This window comes from Periplaneta americana, chromosome 4, assembly GCF_040183065.1.
Source record: "Periplaneta americana isolate PAMFEO1 chromosome 4, P.americana_PAMFEO1_priV1, whole genome shotgun sequence".
Taxonomy (NCBI): domain Eukaryota; kingdom Metazoa; phylum Arthropoda; class Insecta; order Blattodea; family Blattidae; genus Periplaneta; species Periplaneta americana.
The window spans coordinates 160080516-160099288 of NC_091120.1; the positions used below are offsets into that span (position 1 = coordinate 160080516).

General features: G+C 36.5%; 1 protein-coding gene across 3 annotated transcripts in view; it reads right to left on the reverse strand.

Moving 5' to 3' along the window:
* The window catches only part of LOC138698374 (glutamate receptor ionotropic, kainate 2), a 546735-nt gene that overhangs the window by 42478 nt on the left and 485484 nt on the right, over nucleotides 1-18773 (reverse strand). For all 3 annotated transcript variants that reach the window (XM_069824247.1, XM_069824245.1, XM_069824246.1), the window contains one exon: nucleotides 8557-8814. In XM_069824247.1, the coding sequence (XP_069680348.1) occupies nucleotides 8557-8814 (258 nt within the window). The remainder of the gene's footprint in view (nucleotides 1-8556; nucleotides 8815-18773) is intronic.

Sequence of the window (18773 nt, forward strand, 5' to 3'; positions counted from 1 at the left end):
CCCGTTGGTATTTTTCTCTGTCTTCCCGTTGGTATTTTTGTCTGTATTTCCGTTGATATTTTTGTATTTCTTCCCGTCGGTAATTTTGTCTGTCTTCCCGTAGGTATTTTTCTCTGTCTTCCCGTTGGTATTTCTGTCTATCTTCCCGTTGGTGTTTCTGTCTGTCTTCCCGTTGGTATTTTTGTCTATCTTTCCGTTGGTATTTTTTGTCTGTCTTTCCGTTGGTATTTCTATCTATCTTTCCGTTGGTATTTCTATCTATCTTTCCGTTGGTATTTCTGTCTGTCTTCCCGTTGGTATTTTTGTCTGTCTTCCCGTTGGTATTTTTGTCTGTCTTTCCGTTGGTATTTTTGTCTGTCTTTCCGTTGGTATTTTTGTCTGTCTTTCCGTTGGTATTTTTTGTCTGTCTTCCCGTTGTTATTCTTGTGTGTCTTCCCGTTGTTATTCTTGTCTGTCTTCCCGTTGGTATTTTTGTCTGTCTTCCCGTTGGTATTTTTGTCTGTCTTCCCGTTGGTATTTTTGTCTGTCTTCCCGTTGGTATTTTTGTCTGTCTTCCCGTTGTTATTCTTGTGTGTCTTCCCGTTGTTATTCTTGTGTGTCTTCCCGTTGTTATTCCTGTGTGTCTTCCCGTAGGTATTCTTGTGTGTCTTCCCGTTGTTATTCTTGTGTGTCTTCCCGTTGTTATTCTTGTGTGTCTTCCCGTTGTTATTCTTGTGTGTCTTCCCGTTGGTATTCTTGTGCGTCTTCTCGTTGGTATTCTTGTGTGTCTTTCCGTTGGTATTTTTGTCTGTCTTTCCGTTAGTATTTTTGTCTGTCTTCCCGTTGGTATTTTTTGTCTGTCTTCCCGTTGTTATTCTTGTGTGTCTTCCCGTTGTTATTCTTGTGTGTCTTCCCGTTGGTATTTTTGTCTGTCTTCCCGTTGGTATTCTTGTGTGTCTTCCCGTTGGTATTTTTGTCTGTCTTTCATTTGGTATTCTTGTCTGTCTTCCCGTTGTTATTCTTGTGTGTCTTCCCGTTGGTATTCTTGTGTGTCTTCCCGTTGGTATTTTGTCTGTCTTTCCGTTGGTATTTTTGTCTGTCTTTCCGTTGGTATTTTTTGTCTCTCTTCCCGTTGTTATTCTTGTGTGTCTTCCCGTTGGTATTTTTGTCTGTCTTTCATTTGGTATTCTTGTCTGTCTTCCCGTTGTTATTCTTGTGTGTCTTCCCGTTGGTATTCTTGTGTGTCTTCCCGTTGGTATTCTTGTGTGTCTTCCCGTTGGTATTTTTGTCTGTCTTTCCGTTGGTATTTTTGTCTGTCTTTCCGTTGGTATTTTTTGTCTCTCTTCCCGTTGGTATTTTTGTCTCTCTTCCCGTTGGTATTTTTGTCTGTCTTCCCGTTAGTATTTTTTCTGTGTTTCCGTTGGTATTTTTGTCTGTGTTTCCTTTGGTATTTTTGTCCGTTTTTCCCATTGGTATTTTTGTCCGTTGGTATTTATTTTTGTCTGTCTTCCCGTTCGTATTCTGGTCTATCATTTCGTTCGCATGCTTGTCTGTCTTCCCGTTCGTATTCTTCTCCATCTTCCCGTCCGGGTTTACCGTCCCCTCTTGCCGTCTGTCTTTCTGTCCCGATTATATACGAGTAGTTATGCACAGTTTTTTCTCCTGCACAATTACACTATTTTATTCATATTACTTTAATTGTTATCGACAAGTAAAAAAAACTGGAAATTTATGGAATAAAATGGAATGCAGAGCATGGCTAACGTATTATTGGTTTTCCAATTGCAATAATTTCAAAGGGATGTTGTGTACACTTAACGTATTTGAAGTGGAGGACGATGCTGAATAGATGTAAAGGGAACAGACAGCACTTCGGTTTTTGCTATGAAACAACAGTTTGGTTTAGACACACAAAACAGAATCGGTGCTTATTTCGTGCAAAACTCCATAGTACATACATGCTTACAAACATTGACAAAACAGTGTGCCAATTTAACAGTAGTCGGTCCCTGGGGTTTCAAGGGTGCTTATTTCCTTAACACTTAAAAACTATCCCCTTCACTCCTTCATTTGCTGTAAAGTACGATATCCACTTAGCGATCGCGTGAATTATGTAAAAAAGACACTAAAGGTTGGTTCACAATAATCCGAGAACGGAAACGACGAGAACGACAACGGTTATAATGTTAAAATATATGTATTTGAACAATATTTCCGTTCTCGTTGTCGTTTCCGTTCCCGGTTTATTGTGAACCAGCCTTAACTCAGTTATTTGTTTAGTTAATAAGTGACATATTTTTTAAGTTCTTTGTGAAGGAATATAATTATATCTTATCAGTTATATATTCGAGTGAAGGAAATACTTCTTTGCTCGATACCCATGCCTGCTTCTGGATGATGAATAAACAAATAAAATAAACAATGTTGAACGAAATGTTATTTCATCCATTACTGGCATCTAAACTGGTCTTTATTTCACCATTCTTAGCAACCTAAACAATGGCTTTATTCACAGCAGTGAATTAATAGTACATTATGCAACGAGCCTATAATGATAGTAATTAAGAAGCGAGTATGGATGTTTATGAAACGAGCGCAAGCGAGTTTCATAATTTTCATACGAGCTTCTTAATTACCATTATAGGCGAGTTTCATACGACTTTTTATGCTCGACCATGTTTCTAACTTGAAATTATTCAGATGTATACATTTTATTTGTATCTGACAAGATCGGAAGTGACCTTGTTCTAGGTCGTGAATTGTGAGATGTGCGCAGACGCGAAAGTATTGATTTTTTCCGAGGAACAATAATGTCATTGACCTTGTGTAATCCCGTTAAACTTGGTATAACTTTGATTATTGAATTCGACATTGAAAAACGAGATGACAAGTTGAATTTATTTGAATACTATTTACAATTAACGCTAATTATTATTGTAACAGAACATAATCTTCTGCGACAGTATTGGATTTCCAGCCTCCGTGACTTTTCGCTAATTCTCTTTCGATTGCATATCCGAGAATAATCGATACTTGCGGTTTTATAACGGTACAAAGCTGACTTGTCATTGGCTGAACACCTGTAAGCTGAGTTGTGATTGGCTGAAAACACCTGTACTTTAATGAGTAGGTGTACTTTAATGATATGCATTAAAGGACTGCTACCAGGTGTATAATTACTACATTTCGGCATGGTCGAGCATAAACAATTTTAACTCACGGCAGCACCAACACATTACAAAGAAAAGGTCTGAAATTTAAAATTAAATTTAGATACCAGTAATGCATAAAAATTGTGTATGTAACACACGAGAGTAAACAGATTTTATGCGCTCGTAGAAATTATAAATGTCTTCGCCTCGGGCGCTAAACTTCTACTGCGGATAAAATCTAATTTTACTCTCTTGTACTATGAATTACTATTATATTCATACGAAGAATTAAATCTCAGCTGATACTTAGTTGAAAATTAGGTGTGGAAAACACTAAAAATATGTCATTATACAGATATTGTTGATCATAATTGTCTGCCAAAACAAATATTATATTTGATAATGTATGTCATATTTTTAGGAGAGTTGTACGTGAATGCGTGGAAAAATATAAGTATGTTAGTATTTAAACTGCAGATGCAGAAGGAGGTATAATTCAACATAATTTTTACAGTGCTGATCAGTTAGTAATATTTTAAACAGGGACATCATTTTATTTTTACTAACATTTTTAATACTAACCTGGCTATATCTTTGGATTAAAGGTCTAGAACAGGAAACACCGCTTGCTCCCCCTTCCAAGACTGGAGTTCGATGATACTGGTGTAAAATACAAATCACTTTACTAGGTATAGGAGGGAAGAAAAGTAGTTCATCCATTTATGTAAACTAGGAAATATCGCAATTTTGAGTTCGATCATTTTCATTAGGTTTTTGTTTAATCAAATTACAGTACTGTATTAACAACAAGTGTTTTTACTCACGAATTGAGCTATCCATTCGGACGTATTAATTATGCAGTGTATATTGTACTGTTACAGCACATTAGCGTACATTATAGAGATTTAAGTTAAATTGAAAAATAATCATAATATGGATATTTAAGCACATTTTTGAAAAGTGACTTTTCATTTCGATACAGGCTTCAGTTCTTTTGTGCATATTATCGCACTATAGACTATTGTACCTAATTCCAATTACCAGTTTCGTCCTTCGTACTAGTAACTCATGTTGAAATAATTCTGTACCTACTCTATAAAAGAGCACCTTACGTACTGTAAATTTAATCTTCACTTCTGCCCGATCCGAAAAGATAAAATTACTCAGAAATGCTATCTACTGTCCGATGAAGTGGTTTTGTCGCAGGGTCGTAGAAGGGGGGGATCACGTAACAGTTAATTACTTAACGAGGCCCTTTTATTTAAGTTACGGTATATTAAACAGTTGTATAATATTACGTAGACGTCCAATTCCTAACAGAAATTGTTTCCTGAAAAGAGCTAAGACAGCCCAGCTACTAGACTTTACAGAGGGGCGAACAGAAGCAGGTGGGAGAAACCGGGATGCGACGTAGGGAAACGGATGACAGTACCTGTGCGAAAATATGATTCAATATTGAAAGCTTTTTCGTCACTGGAAAACGCGAACATATTTCTGGAACGTACTATACTCACTCAGTACTGCATACGCGGCCTTGGTTCTGTGTGGAGAACGGTTGGAAGTTTACTAGTAGAGGGGGTGGGAGTGAAGTACATTCGAAAACTCAGGTACAATAAAAATTGAAGTAAAAATAAAATGATGTCCCTGTACTTTTAAGTTTGCATACATGAGTACGAGTGCACACACTCAAAAACGAATTGCGTAAGGAACTTTATTTTATTCTAGTATTTGTGTGAGGATAATGACGGGGGATGTACTGGGCCTTCTGACACTTAGAACACATAGTGTGAAGTGGATGTATGTCTGCATTATGACCGGAATTATATTAATAATGTGTGTATTTGAGGTTATTTATAGGAGGTAACGGAACTTTGTGCCTACTCTGTAGAGAAGGATGCAAATGAGCACAAATATAATAATGTTAATAATGATAGTAATAATAATTGATAGATGAATACAATAAAAAAAATCACATAATTTTTATGCCGGCATTGGGTATCGTGCTTGCGACTCTGTGGCACTACCTTGGGGTTGAGGTCTGAGCCCTGCTGCATGAGCGTGCCGATGGTGAACCAGAAGCTGTTGGCCAACGTGAAGTCGTTCTCGACTACCAGCAGGGCCGCCGCCGCTGCCGCGTTAGAATGGGGGCAGTCGCATCCCCCGCCAGCGTCCACGCCCGCGCCCCCTTTACATGGGTTGGGCTCACACCACTCGTAAGGGGAGAAGCGTGCCACTACCCAAATAGTGAAGGACACCATGATGTAAGCCCCGAACATGTACAGCCAGATCTCCACAGCCAGCGGGTTCAGAAAGGAGAAGAGGCGGCTAGGCATGCTCTCCGAAACCTGCAACAAGGGAGGGGTTCAGGAGAAGGCTGGAAAACAGCTTCGTGCGGAGGGGTTCAGGAGAAGGCTGGAAAACAGCTTCGTGCGGAAGGATTCAGAAGGCTGAACATATAACCTTGAATGGAAGTTCAGAGAGAGATTAAATTTTGTATGGTAAAGGATAAGGAAGGGGAATAAAAAAAGCTCACGTAGGAAGTAAAAGTGGAGAAGGCTAAAATAACTACAGTATATGGACAAGTTCAGGAAAGGCTAAAATTAGTTCGTGTACAGATTGATTATGGAAAAAGGTGAACCAAGTTACATCTACGGATTGATTGAGAAAAGGGCTGAAGTATTAACAGTGCATGGGTTGATTCAGAAGAAGCGTGTACGGATTGATTCAGAAGAAGGGTGAAGCAAGATCCGTATACCGATTGATTTTGGAGAAGAGTGAAGCAAGTTCCGAGTACAAGTTACATGTGTGGATTGATTCAAAGGAAGGCTAAAATGAGTTCCATGTACAAATTGGTTGAAAAGGAAGCTGAAGTAAGTTCAGTGTACATATTGTTTAACAAGAAGGCTAAACATATTTTGTGTACTGTCCAGGTGTATTTGTAGATGTTGGCTAAAATAATATACTCCATACAGAGTGAAACGTGTAAGTAATGTCATTAATTTCAGGAGGTTATTCTTTGAGATATTTAAAAAATAGTAGAATTTTGCTCGGTTTTACTTCTTTTTCGAGATATTTTTTTGTGATGAAATATTTCATAACGTGTTTTGGAAAAACTATTGATTTATTCTTAATTCAGTCTATTTAAGAGAGCAGTGTATTATGATAAAGAATTACTGAAAGATTTTTAGTTTTCTCCTTCAAATGTACAGGAATTTGATCTGAACAAGTGTGACTTTTCATTCTGCAAATGAATTTTACAATGTTACATTCTTTCGGACCAAATTTCTGCACATTTAAAAGGCAAAACTAAAATTTTTTCAATCATTTATTATCGTACTACACTGTTCTCTTAAATAGACTGAAAATACTGAAAATTAAATAAATGGCTTTCCCAAAACAAGTTATGAAATGTGAAATGTTTAATATAAAACAGTTTTTATCTCGAAAAGGAAGGAAAAAACGAGCAAAATTGTATTAAACCCTTTTGTTTGAAATATCTCAAAGAATAATTCCTTGAAATCAATGACATTATTTACGATTCACTCTGGATATTAACTGATTAAAAAGAAAGCAACAGTAAGTTCGGCGTACTGATTGAAAAGGCTAAATAAGTTAATTAAAAATAGGGTAAAATAATGTTTATATGCAATTTTATTAAAATCAAGACTAATACGTTCGGCGTATGGATTGTTTGGGAAGAAGGCAAAATAATTTCAGTGCATAGATAAAGAATTAGGTTAAAATATTTTTCAAAATACGAATTGATTTTGAAGAAAGTTAAAACAAGTTCTGTCCCGCGCCGTAGAGTCGTGTAAGGCATCATGCCTGAACTTGTGTTACGGAATTCGCTCTAATTCGATACCTTATGGGGGAAAGAGATTTTCTCATGAAATTTCAGCGAATGTATTAAACCAGTGCCCACCCAACATAGTGATGAATTTAGGAAGCTGCGATAGATAGCGAAATCCGGTTTCAGAAACTCACAAAACGACTGGAGGAATCATTGTTCTAACAACACGTTACCCTCACCCCAGTACTGCTAGGATGATTGTTAACCTTCGCTGAGGCATTTGGACTTGAGGCTAGCAATCGGCCGGTCGGTTTTGGTCCTCTACGAGCTGTCGAGCCCAGGATTAAAAGCAGTTCGTGTGCGAATTGATTGAAACGTAGGAGTAACATTTCATGTATTTATTTATTGAAGAAACTGTTAAAATAAATTCAGTGTAAGAATTTATTGAAAGGAGACTGATAATGGTTCTGTATATGGATTGATTTTGGAGAATAAAACAAATTCCACGCAGGAATTGATTAAATAGAAGGTTAAAAGAAGTTCCGCATATGGCATAATTCATAAGAAGGCCGAAAGTTCCATGTGTGGATTGATACAGGAAAAGGCTGAAATGAATTCCATGTACGAATTGATTCAAAATAAGGCTAAAATAAGTTCGGTGTATTAATTGCATAAAAGGCTAAACAAGTTCCGTTTATAGGTTCATTAGGAGGAAGGCTAAAATGAGTTCCGTATGCGAACAGACTAAAACGAAAGGTAACGAACGGAAGATAAAGAAGTTCGTATACGGATTCATTCATAAGTTAGGATCAAATGTGCCTTGTGTACGAATTGATAAAAAGAAACACTAAATCAGTTCTGTCAATTGGTTGGTTGAAATGGAGGCCAAAGAAGCTCCGTGTACAGATTGATTCAGAAGAAAGCTATAATATGCTCCGTGTACTAAGTCCAAGCCAAGTTCCGCGTGCGGATTTTTGTGTATAAAATGATTTGAGAAGATTGAAATATTGCATTCTCTTTGTTCGAAACCTAAAACAAATTTCGTGTATAGATTGAAGAAGGCTAAATCAATTTCATGATGAATTTATTCAGGAAAGGTTAAATTCGTACATGGAACCTATTTTATCAAAAAGGAAATTTCAGGGTATGGATTGAATCGGAAGAAGGATAAAATAAGTTTCGTAAATTGAACAAAGTTAAAATAAGTTTATGTGCGGGTTGATTCAAAGAAAGACTAAAACAAGTTATTCGTGCAGATGAGTTAAGAGAAGGCTAAACTGAGTTCAGTGTAGTTACTGATTCGGAAGGAGGCAGAAACAAATTTCGTACACGGATGCGCCGAATAATTCAAGAGAAGTTTAAAAATAACTTCGGTATATGGATTGATTCAAGAGGAGGTTACAAATATCTTCAATGTGTGGGTTGATTGGGTAGAAGTTTGAAACGTGTTCTGGTAGGTTCGGGATAATTCTAAAACAAGCGCCACATATGGTAGGGTTGGAGGGGTTCAGAATGAAGCTGAAACAAGCGACAGTTCAGAAAAGTAAACAATCACATCGAAAGCGATTCAGGGGAAGACTCCCCGACACCTGCAACAAATACACAGATACTGTTTACACCCTGTGGCAAGGCTACCTTGGGGTTGAGGCCCGAGCCCTGCCTGAGGAAGGTACCGGTGATAAACCAGAAACTATTGGACACGGAGAACTGGTTCTCGACGACATCCGACTCGGCGAGGCAGGGGTGAGGGTTGTTCCACTCGTAGGGTGAGAAGCGCGCCATGACGAAGAGGGTGAAGCTGACGAGTAGGTACGCAGCCAGCACGTAGATCCATATCTCCGCGGCCAGCGGGTTCATGAAGCTGAACAGCCGCGTGGGTTGACTCGTCGGCATCTAAACAAGTGGCTGAACGTGTTAGACAGCCCGTCTTCAGTCTAATCTACAGCAGGGCTGGGCACCAAGAGCGGATTCTACTCCCTCACGGGGAGCCATATGATTCTCTTCAACCCCTTTCTTCCCCGCCGAACACCGCTCAGCGTTGATGTCATGCCCGATGAATATTAAGCTTCCCCGTTTAGAGTATGGATTTGCTCCCGGTGTCCAGCCCTGCTCTATAGTCACATTTTTAATAAACACAAACTTCAGTTATCAAATAATTGTAACCATTTATTCAGTGGCGGTGCGTCCTATGCGTTCAATGGTTCAGAGAACTCCAGGAAAAACAAAGAACAATTTAATTGTTTAAATAAATTTATTTATAATTTATACAGGGACATCATTTTATTTTTACTTAAATTTTTATTGTACCTGAGTTTTAGAATGTACTTCACTCCCACCCCTTCTACTAGTAAACTTCCACGACACAGCCGAGGGCGCGTAAGCAGTACTGAGTTACTGAGTATAGTACGTTTCAGAAATATGTTCGCGTTTTCCAGTGACGAAAAAGCTTTCAATATTGAATCATATTTTCGTACGGGTACTGTCGTCCGTTTCCCTATGTCGCATCCCGGTTTCCCCACCTGCTTCTGTTCGCCCCTTTGTAAAGTCTAGTAGCTGGGCTAGCTTAGCTCTTTTCTGAAAACATTAATTTCTGTTAGGAATTGGACGTTTACGTAATATTATACAACTGTTTAAAATAACTTACATAAAAGGGCCTCCTTAAGTAATTAACTATCACGTGATTTCCCCCCCCCTTTCTACAACCCTGCGACAAAACCACTTGAACGGACAGTAGATAGCATTTCTGAGTGATTTTATCTTTTCGGATCGGGCAGAAGTGAAGATTGAATTTACAGTACGTAAGGTACTCTTTTATAGAGTAGGTACAGAATTATTTCAATATGAGTTACTCGTACGAAGGTCGAAACTGGTAATTGGAATTAGGTACAATAGTCTATAGTGCGATAATATGGACAAAAGAACTGAAGCCTGTATCGAAATGAACGGCCACCATTTTCTAAAATGTGTTTAAAGATCCATATTATAATTATTTTTCAATTTAACTTAATTCTCTATATAGTACGCTAATGTGCTGTAACAGTACAATATACACTGCATAATTAATACTTCCGAATGGATAGCTCAATTCGTGTGTAAAACACTAAGTGTTAATACAGTACTGTATTTTGATTAAACAAAAACCTAATGAAAATTATCAAACTCAAAATTGCGATATTTCCTAGTTTACATAAATGGATGAACTACTTTTCTTCCCTCCTATACCTAGTAAAGTGATTTGTATTTTACGCCAGTATCATCGAACTCCGTCGTGGAAAGGGTAGCAAACGGTGTTTCCTGTTTCAATCGTTAATAGAAAGGTATAGCCAGGTTAATATTAAAAATGTTAGTAAAAATAAAATTATGTCCCTGTACTATCATCTTTGTTTCTTGCTCATCTTTAGTAAGTTTACTTGCGGCTCTGATGTATTTTTGTCGTATGAAAACCTTTGAACCGCAGAGATCGAATACATACATGATTGTAAGCTTTCGAGGTTCAATTTCTCCTCTGAACCTTGCCAAGCCAACTTCTGGACTTGCGTGCGGGGCGAGAGGCAAGGGGAAATGCTGCATGGAAAACTTGTGGTTGCGCTGGTGTCACGTGATCGTGAGACAGCCAACACGCGAAAGACTTCGTGATGCAAACCGGAAGTTAGCTCCAATCTGTAGCTGAGATCACGCTTTTAGCACGTGTGCGTGTGTGTTATTGATTGTTGTATTTATTAAATTATTGTTTCTTACAATTCTTTAAATGTCAATTTAGTTTTTCTTGGTGTTTTAGTCTTCATATAGCCTATTCATCTATGAATGTGACCAGTGTTCATTTCCAAAGAAAATTAATAGTGTTCAATATTTTTTACAAACAAATTCTTTAGTCACATATTCATTTTGTATGAGGTCTCGCCCACCTCATTGAATACTACACGGCTATTATGAAATAGCCAATTTTATTTTTCTCGTATTAAATAGTAATAATACATATTGGCTATTTCATCATAGCCGTGTAGTTTTCAATTAAGTGAACGAGACCTCATACAAAATGAATATGTAAAGCATTACGAGAGGGGTTCGGCCGGCGCCGTGGATCGTGTCCCGGCATAGCTCAGTTGAAAAGAGCGCTCAGCGCGCAGAGCTGAGAGGTCCTGGGTTCGATTCCGGTATGAATTTTTCTCGTATTAAATAGCAAAAATTCTTTAGTTTTAATCTTGGAAGATAAGCGTAAAATAAAGAACCTTGGAAGGCCGTTACCTCAACTAGATCTAAAGCAAGCACAAACAAGCCGAGGTAAAACATTTTGCAGGGCTTTTAATGTAAAAAATATGAAAGAAACATCTGGATTTGCGGTTGTGAATCTACGAATAAATTATTTTGTTTCCCGTGCCTGCTTATTTGCTAAGGGTAAGGATACGAGCTTGACATGCACTGGTGTGTCAGATTTAAGCCATTTGATACAGAAAATTAAGGAGGAGGAATCTATTGCTCATAAAAATGCTGGCCTAGATTTATCAGTCCTTGAAAAAGCAGAAATTAGGCAACAGCTTAGCTCAGCTTTCAGGCAGAATATTGAAAGAAGAATTATAATGTAAGGAAAAATCGCTATGTTCTTTCAAAGATATTTCATCATCATCATCAAGCTCATTTTAAGGCAATTGTCTAGTTTAAAGTACTGTAGTATTTATTATTATTTTTTTTCAGAGATGATATATTGTTTAAATCGTTGGAAAACTATGTAATATCATAAAAGTTGTGAACCTCTTGTCATTTTAGGCACGAACCGCCACTGCATTTATTTTATTGAACATGCATTTATTTATAGACTGAATCAAACCTAAGGTACTGGCACTGTTCCGTCTATCTCAGGCTTGCAGAACTGGGCGCCAATTGCGGCGTACGTCACAAGCCGAAATACGTCGCTCATCCCTTCCTTTTACCCCACGCGTCATTGCAACTTAACTTACACTTTAGTCGTAACTTAGTGGAAAGCTAGTAAGATTTAAGTTACGTGAAGACCAACATTATACTTCACTTAGCGCTATAATTTGCCTGAACAACAATTAATGAGACATTTATTTACTAAGATAAAGTTATATTTAAAAACTGAAATGGATTTACAAGAGGGTGATTTCTAAGAATTCTTGAATTATACGTTCTGTGTCTTGTTATTTGCTTCTTTATTCTGAAGTTACGCATATGTAATCATAACTTCAATTTTATCTCCAGTTTTATCACTTTATTCCGAAGTCATATAGGCTAGCCATAAAGAATATGTTACATTTCATTTTATTATTATTATTATTATTATTATTATTATTACTTCCATCTCAAAATCAATGAAGAAGGAAGGTCTCATTTTTTAAAATGGTTAAGCTTAACCTGTAAATATTAATAACATAGTAGAGTTTGTAAAATATTATCTACAATGGACTATGATTTTTTCTTAGAATAAAAATGACTTTTAATCTTATATTAATGTACCGATGCTGTTTAGGTAAGAGGGCTTATCCCACAAATGAAAGAGTTTTTTAGAAACAACACAAATTAAATTTTCACATTATTATTATTATTATTATTATTATTATTATTATTATTATTATTATTATTATTATTATAACTTTGACAGTAAAACTCTACAGCTTTTAAAATTATCAGGAACTATTAATATTTTCACACCCAACAAAGTGCGAAAGAACACAATAATACAATTATGTAACACTCTAGTCCTTAAATTGGGATTTCTCGGTCTCTGATCGAATTAAAAATCCTGATAGAACTGATATTTAACCCCTGCGGTGAATTTAGGTTAAGTCAAGAGAGCCTAATTAGTCAAACCCTCTCTCCTCACCTCCACTCTTGGGCCTCTTGGGATCTTTTAAGATACGAAGGAGAGAGTTGGTGTGCGGAAAGCAACGGGAAGTTACCTCTTTCTATCTTTTCCAAGTAAAATTGCAAACATGGGATGATGCACAGGAAGGAATGGTGAAGGTAGAAGAGTTGGGAGCAGAAGAAGAAGATGATAGACGACATTAAGATATATGTGCATTATGGATCTTATGTGGAGACAGAGGAAGGCAGAAAATAGAAAATATTGGAGAATGCTGAGTTTGCAATGAAAGAACTGCCCTTGGGCAGAAAACTATGAATAAGTGAATGAAATCTAGCCCTTCCTGTGCTGCATACTGTACAGTGTTTGTATTTAGACCTGAACCTGCTCTGCACAACTATTCCCTGGTATTACATTTTGATTCCATAAACTTCATATTTTCACTCCACCCTATTACGGGACCGCTGTTGTAGGATATTGAAAGCCATCCTAATTTTCTCAGAATTTTTAATCGGCCAGCTGAGATAATATTGTTCTGAGTCTAAATTTGTGAGTATTTCGTCTATCAGGGACGTATAACAACTTCAAAAAATCCAGGGGTTGCGGGCTGTGGTAAATGTAAAGAATTACTGCACCAGACATTCGGTTTATTGACGCTGCTATATGTAATCGGATACTCTTATTTTGCACTACCCTGTACCGAGTGACGTAATACAATTTCTCTTCTATATCAAAGCTTCATTTCTGCCCGACAGTTCGTTGTTTGTTGTAATTATCCACCTTTCTTTTATATAATTTCTGTTTACATGGAACTGTGAAACTGTGATGTTTACACCCACCCAGACTGGAATGATTCCGAGAACTGAATTTTTGATGTCTGTTCAATTGGCTACACCCGACATAGACAAAAGCCGTGTGATTCTCTTACTTTTTTATTTTATCCAGTTATGTTTCTGTAGAAGAGAAACCAGATGGCTCTGCAAGCAACTCAGAGAGTATAGACTACATTACCACAACCAGATTCAATTGCAAACTGATTATTATTATTATTTCCGCTTCGATGATGAAACCAATAGACTGTCTGAATGCTAGGGAAATTAGAAAGCGTGTATGTTTTTAACAAAGCAGTAAATGTTCCTACTTGGAACTCTGTGTGTTGGAAATTCAGACTGTTTAATCAACTGTCCCAAACCTCGTTTCCATGGTTTCCGTACTAGACAGTGAAATGGCAATGTTGCGTTTCTAAGAATGGTTTATTTCCTGAAGCAAAACAAAGCAATCTTCATTAATATTATAGATGTATAATTTTTTTTTTTTTTACATTTCGGAGTGGAGGCTTCAATTTTTTCGTAAAGTTTATACAGAAGCACACTTAATTTGAACATTAGTAACGTAAAGGTATCCCCTTTACACGCCATGGAGGTATATAAGGGACTTGGAGATGGCGTTACTTGCTGTTGTAACTATACTGCGTTTCATATTATTATCTGACAGGCGACGTAAACATTGCCGGCAGAAAAAGGGAGTAATAATAGCTACTGCTGATTCTAGAAATAATGGTGCAATTTGGGTTATAATTAATAGTCTTAATTTTATATAGCTTAAAAATGGGCCTGTATTCCCTAATAAAGTTAATAGGAAATGCAATTATATTAGCAGCTAATCGTACTGTCAATAATGTAGTGTTATTCAACCAATGGCAGAGGTCAATTGCAGGCTTATCTTGAAATTATAACACTTCAGACCGCTCAACTTCAAGATAAGCCTCGGAAGTGACCTCTGCCATTAGTTGAATAGCAATTAATTTTCTCCCTTCCTCTGCTGGCAATGTTTATGTCGCCTGTCAGACATTACGAAACGCAGTAATTTATAGAGACAAGCAATATACAAAATTTCTTATTCTAAAGCATTCCCGCAAGCAGTATGAGAACAAGGATTTTCACAATTCACGATGATTACAATGTAATTAAGGTCAATTAGTTTTATATTTCGTAATGTCCTGGTAAATTTTCGTATATAATAAAAATATTAATATTTTTTCCTTCATATTTTAAACGATCCCCCCCCCTTGTTTATACACACTGGGATATGAAATAATGATACATTTTTATTAACGTTCTTCTACAATACGGTAGTTATCCTTCACCCAAAGAAATTGTACTCCTCCACACTTCTGTCTCCTCAGCATCTTCTTCAGTAAGCTCTCTTCTAGTCATACTCCTTCTGACGTCATCGAACCATTGTTCTCTTGGTTTTTCTCTTCTTCTCCTTCCCTCCGCAGTCCACTCCATCGTCATCTTCGGTATTCTTTCATTTTTCACCCTCTTCATGTGTCCAAACCATTTTAATCTCCTTTTTTCAATTATTTCAATAATGTCCTTTTCTACTTCCATAATTTCTCTATTTATTTGATTTCCAAATTTCTTCTCTTCTTGATTTTCTCGCTGCTCTTCGCCTAAACTCCATTCGAGTAGCCAATAATTTCTTTTAATTTATTCTGTCTAATGTCCAAGATTGTGCCCCGTATAACATAACACTTTGCACCATTGACTTTTAAATAAGGGTTTTTGTTTTATTTAAAATATTTCTATTCCAAAGAACTGAGTTCAACATGCCAATTATACTCCTTCCTTCACTTATTCTTTTTCAATTTCAAGTGCATTATTCTTATTCTACCTCCGGATGGTTGCGTAAGATCATGGATGGGCAACTCGTGCTCACAAAGCACTAAAAAAAATCTTGAAAGAGAGAAAAACAGACGGAGCCAGCCGCAGCAGTTACAACCAACGAGTTAGATACTATAGAGAGGACAAAGATCTCAGAAAGTTGAAGACAATTGAACATTGGTCCGCCATGTTTCGGTTAGTCAAAACAAAGGGGCGTGGCTCGGATGTTGTAGGAAATGACTGTGATGAAGTTAGTATTATTGTGAATTGAGTTACATATTAAGACTATGTTAATAAGTAAAAAGTAAAATACACACAAAACTTTACGTTTTATAACAGCTGTAGGCCTATGTTTTATTAGTTTCACTAAATGTAGCCCAGATATTAAATTACAAGCTATACTCGATGCAACCAAAGCAAAGCACCTAAAGACGGATGAATTTAATCGGCAGAAGAAAAATAAATAATTTTTTGACTTCGTCACAAATTTAATTACCTTACAGCTAGTCTAACCTAATATGAAATCATGTAATTCAGTGCTCACCAGGTGATTTCAAGAGAGACGACGTATGTAACTAATAGGAGTAAAATATAGGAAAGGTAGTGGCGAAAATTTAAAAAAATATCCAGTAATTAAGTTATTGAGAAAAATTCATTTGAAATTGGAATTAACACAGAGAACTTTTGAAAACTGAAATTATTAAAACTACAAATAATCTCTTAGCATGCAACATAATAATTAAAGAATGACACTAATAGAAAGTTACTCATGATCATAACTCACCACATTTATTGAAACGATAAGATACTTACGATTAACATTGTTATCAGAAACAACAGGAGCCACAGCTAGGTACACTTCTTTTCGCGTGATGGAGACATCATGTAGTCTAATATAGTTTGAAACAAATATTGTCGCGTGATGGAGACATCGTGTAGTCTAATATAATTTGAAACAAGCATTGATCTCACACGTGTCTCGCAACTAAGGAGAGGCTTTTGCAGAATAAAACTGTTCTTACATTATTTTGAACAATAATGACAAATTGTGTGTGATGCAAGTGCTATCTTTCCTCTTTGGTAACAAAAAGAGCCCTAACGCATTAATAAAAAGAAAGTTGGAGTAGGCCCTATAAACACAATAAATACTAAACTCTTCATGGTACAAACTTATTAATACAGATATTTCGCTTATGCTCAGTCCGTCTTATCTTATAATTCTCTGCGGCAATGGTACCTGTATTGAGAGGGTTTAATTATCCAGCAACGAATATTATGATTTACGGTACATTTCATTTAAATCCGAGGGAATGAGACATTTTTGGAAATCTTAAAGTCTTAATTATTACTTTTTCATTTATAAATCAGCTTTTTACAAAACCTATAGCGAAATGTTTAAATTAAATATTGATGTATCTGAAAAATATAATACATGTACCAACTCGTTACAGTGTGCCTTTGATAAGCACTCCTTGCGGAGGCTGGCGGTACTATAGACGCCATGTTTTTTAGGGAACGATCCATAGTACTGATGTCCTCCGCAGGGAGCGCTTATCAGAGGTCTTTAGCCTCTCTATAGTATCTAACTCGTTGGTTACAACTTGTTCGTAGTTTCGCTGCAAAAGCAATTCACTGCCATGGTGCGCTCTGGCGGCTCGTGGAGGTGATCGTGATATATCTGCTCCATGATTTGAATTTCAGAATGACGCATGTTACAATAATTATTGTAATTTTAGACAGACTGCACCTAAACACGCACAACAAAATTATATTATTTAATAACTTTGTAAATTAGTTTAGTACTGGAAAAACAAACTGAATACAACAGCTTCAAGACACAACAAATATAGCTGCAACACTTACTATATTTATTATTACACTATTTGTTAATATTTATTATTATATGTCTTATTTGAAACATTGAACGCGAGAATTTACAAGTCTTCATACATTAAATAGTATTCCTCTGTTCTCAGAAAGGTAATAGACTGTATTCGCAAACAATCACAAATTCAAGGAACTAATTTTTACATGTCACGGCAGATGAAATACACTTCTAAGCTCTTTCTGTACATTGAGAGCTTTTACACTTATTTCTTGTATTAAACTCTGACTCAAGCACATACAGTATATATGGAAGCAAAGGGTATATTTCGAAATAATGACTTAGGCAGAATTACGAACATTTCGATTCCTGATTTCGCTGGAATCTGAGCGGTGCCGGCGTGCTGTTCTGTAGATTTATCAATTCAAGCTATAAACTTTCAGGATCTTCTATCGGCTGTAAGCCAAAAGGATTTCAAAAAAATCTCGATTCCTTGTCAATTGTCACTGTTTCTCCAACTTATCAGAGAATTCTGCGTAGGTCTTGAAGTAGTGTGTTATATTTGATACGATTTTCTTATCACTCTTCAAGATAGTTTATTGTCAAAGAAAGTGAAGTTGTCTATGTTCTACATGATACTGCCACATTTAAAATTTATCCAGAAATGCTCTTAGCTAGTCGATCATATGTCGTGCAATTCTGTAACTCGCACGCACAACGTGCTAACGATATTTGATATCAGTCTCATCTTGTTGATATTCAATTTTTATCTTTAGCTGTTCTAAAGCAGATGTAGACAGTATTTCTTTACTAAAACCTTCATTGTGTTTATTTGTAACAAAATGTCATGCGTGAGAAAGTGTAATAGAACATAATACAAGCTTTACTTCCCTTTTTAATAAAAAAATATTTCTCTTTCGACTTATCACTAAAGAGAAATGATCTGGGGATTATATTGTTTTTCACTTAAAACGAGCAGCCACTTACTGCAGACGCGAGCAAACTTGCGTCTTGCAAGAACCGCATACAGACACTACAGCTAGTACAGAGTCCGTTCTACCTGCACTGAGGTTGTGTTGACACTGAGAGCACGAGTTGCCCACCCATGGTAAGATGAACTTCGGTGAAGGGAAAGTATTGGTTTTGTAAAGGTGTTTGATTTGATATCATTGAATGGTAAGAACGTGGAAAAACAAATTACCTGTGAGAAGTTAAACCATAACTTTTATATGTAAATATTAAAAAGTTTAACACATAATTAATTATTATACAATGCATTTCTTGCTCATGTCACCCGCTTTACGGCGGCTGGCGAACGGACCAGTTACAGCGGTAACTTTCTGCGAAACGGATATAATATCCCCGCAACTGATTCAAATTCTCACAATCACAGCTAAAATTACAATGAAAATAAGCAAGCATCTTATGACAGGAGATGTTGAATATATTATTCTGCTACGTTAACATATTTCTGGCATCATCTTAGGAAATTGTCAATCACACGCATGAATTCATCTACCAAAATTGAGTCACTTTCTCGCCT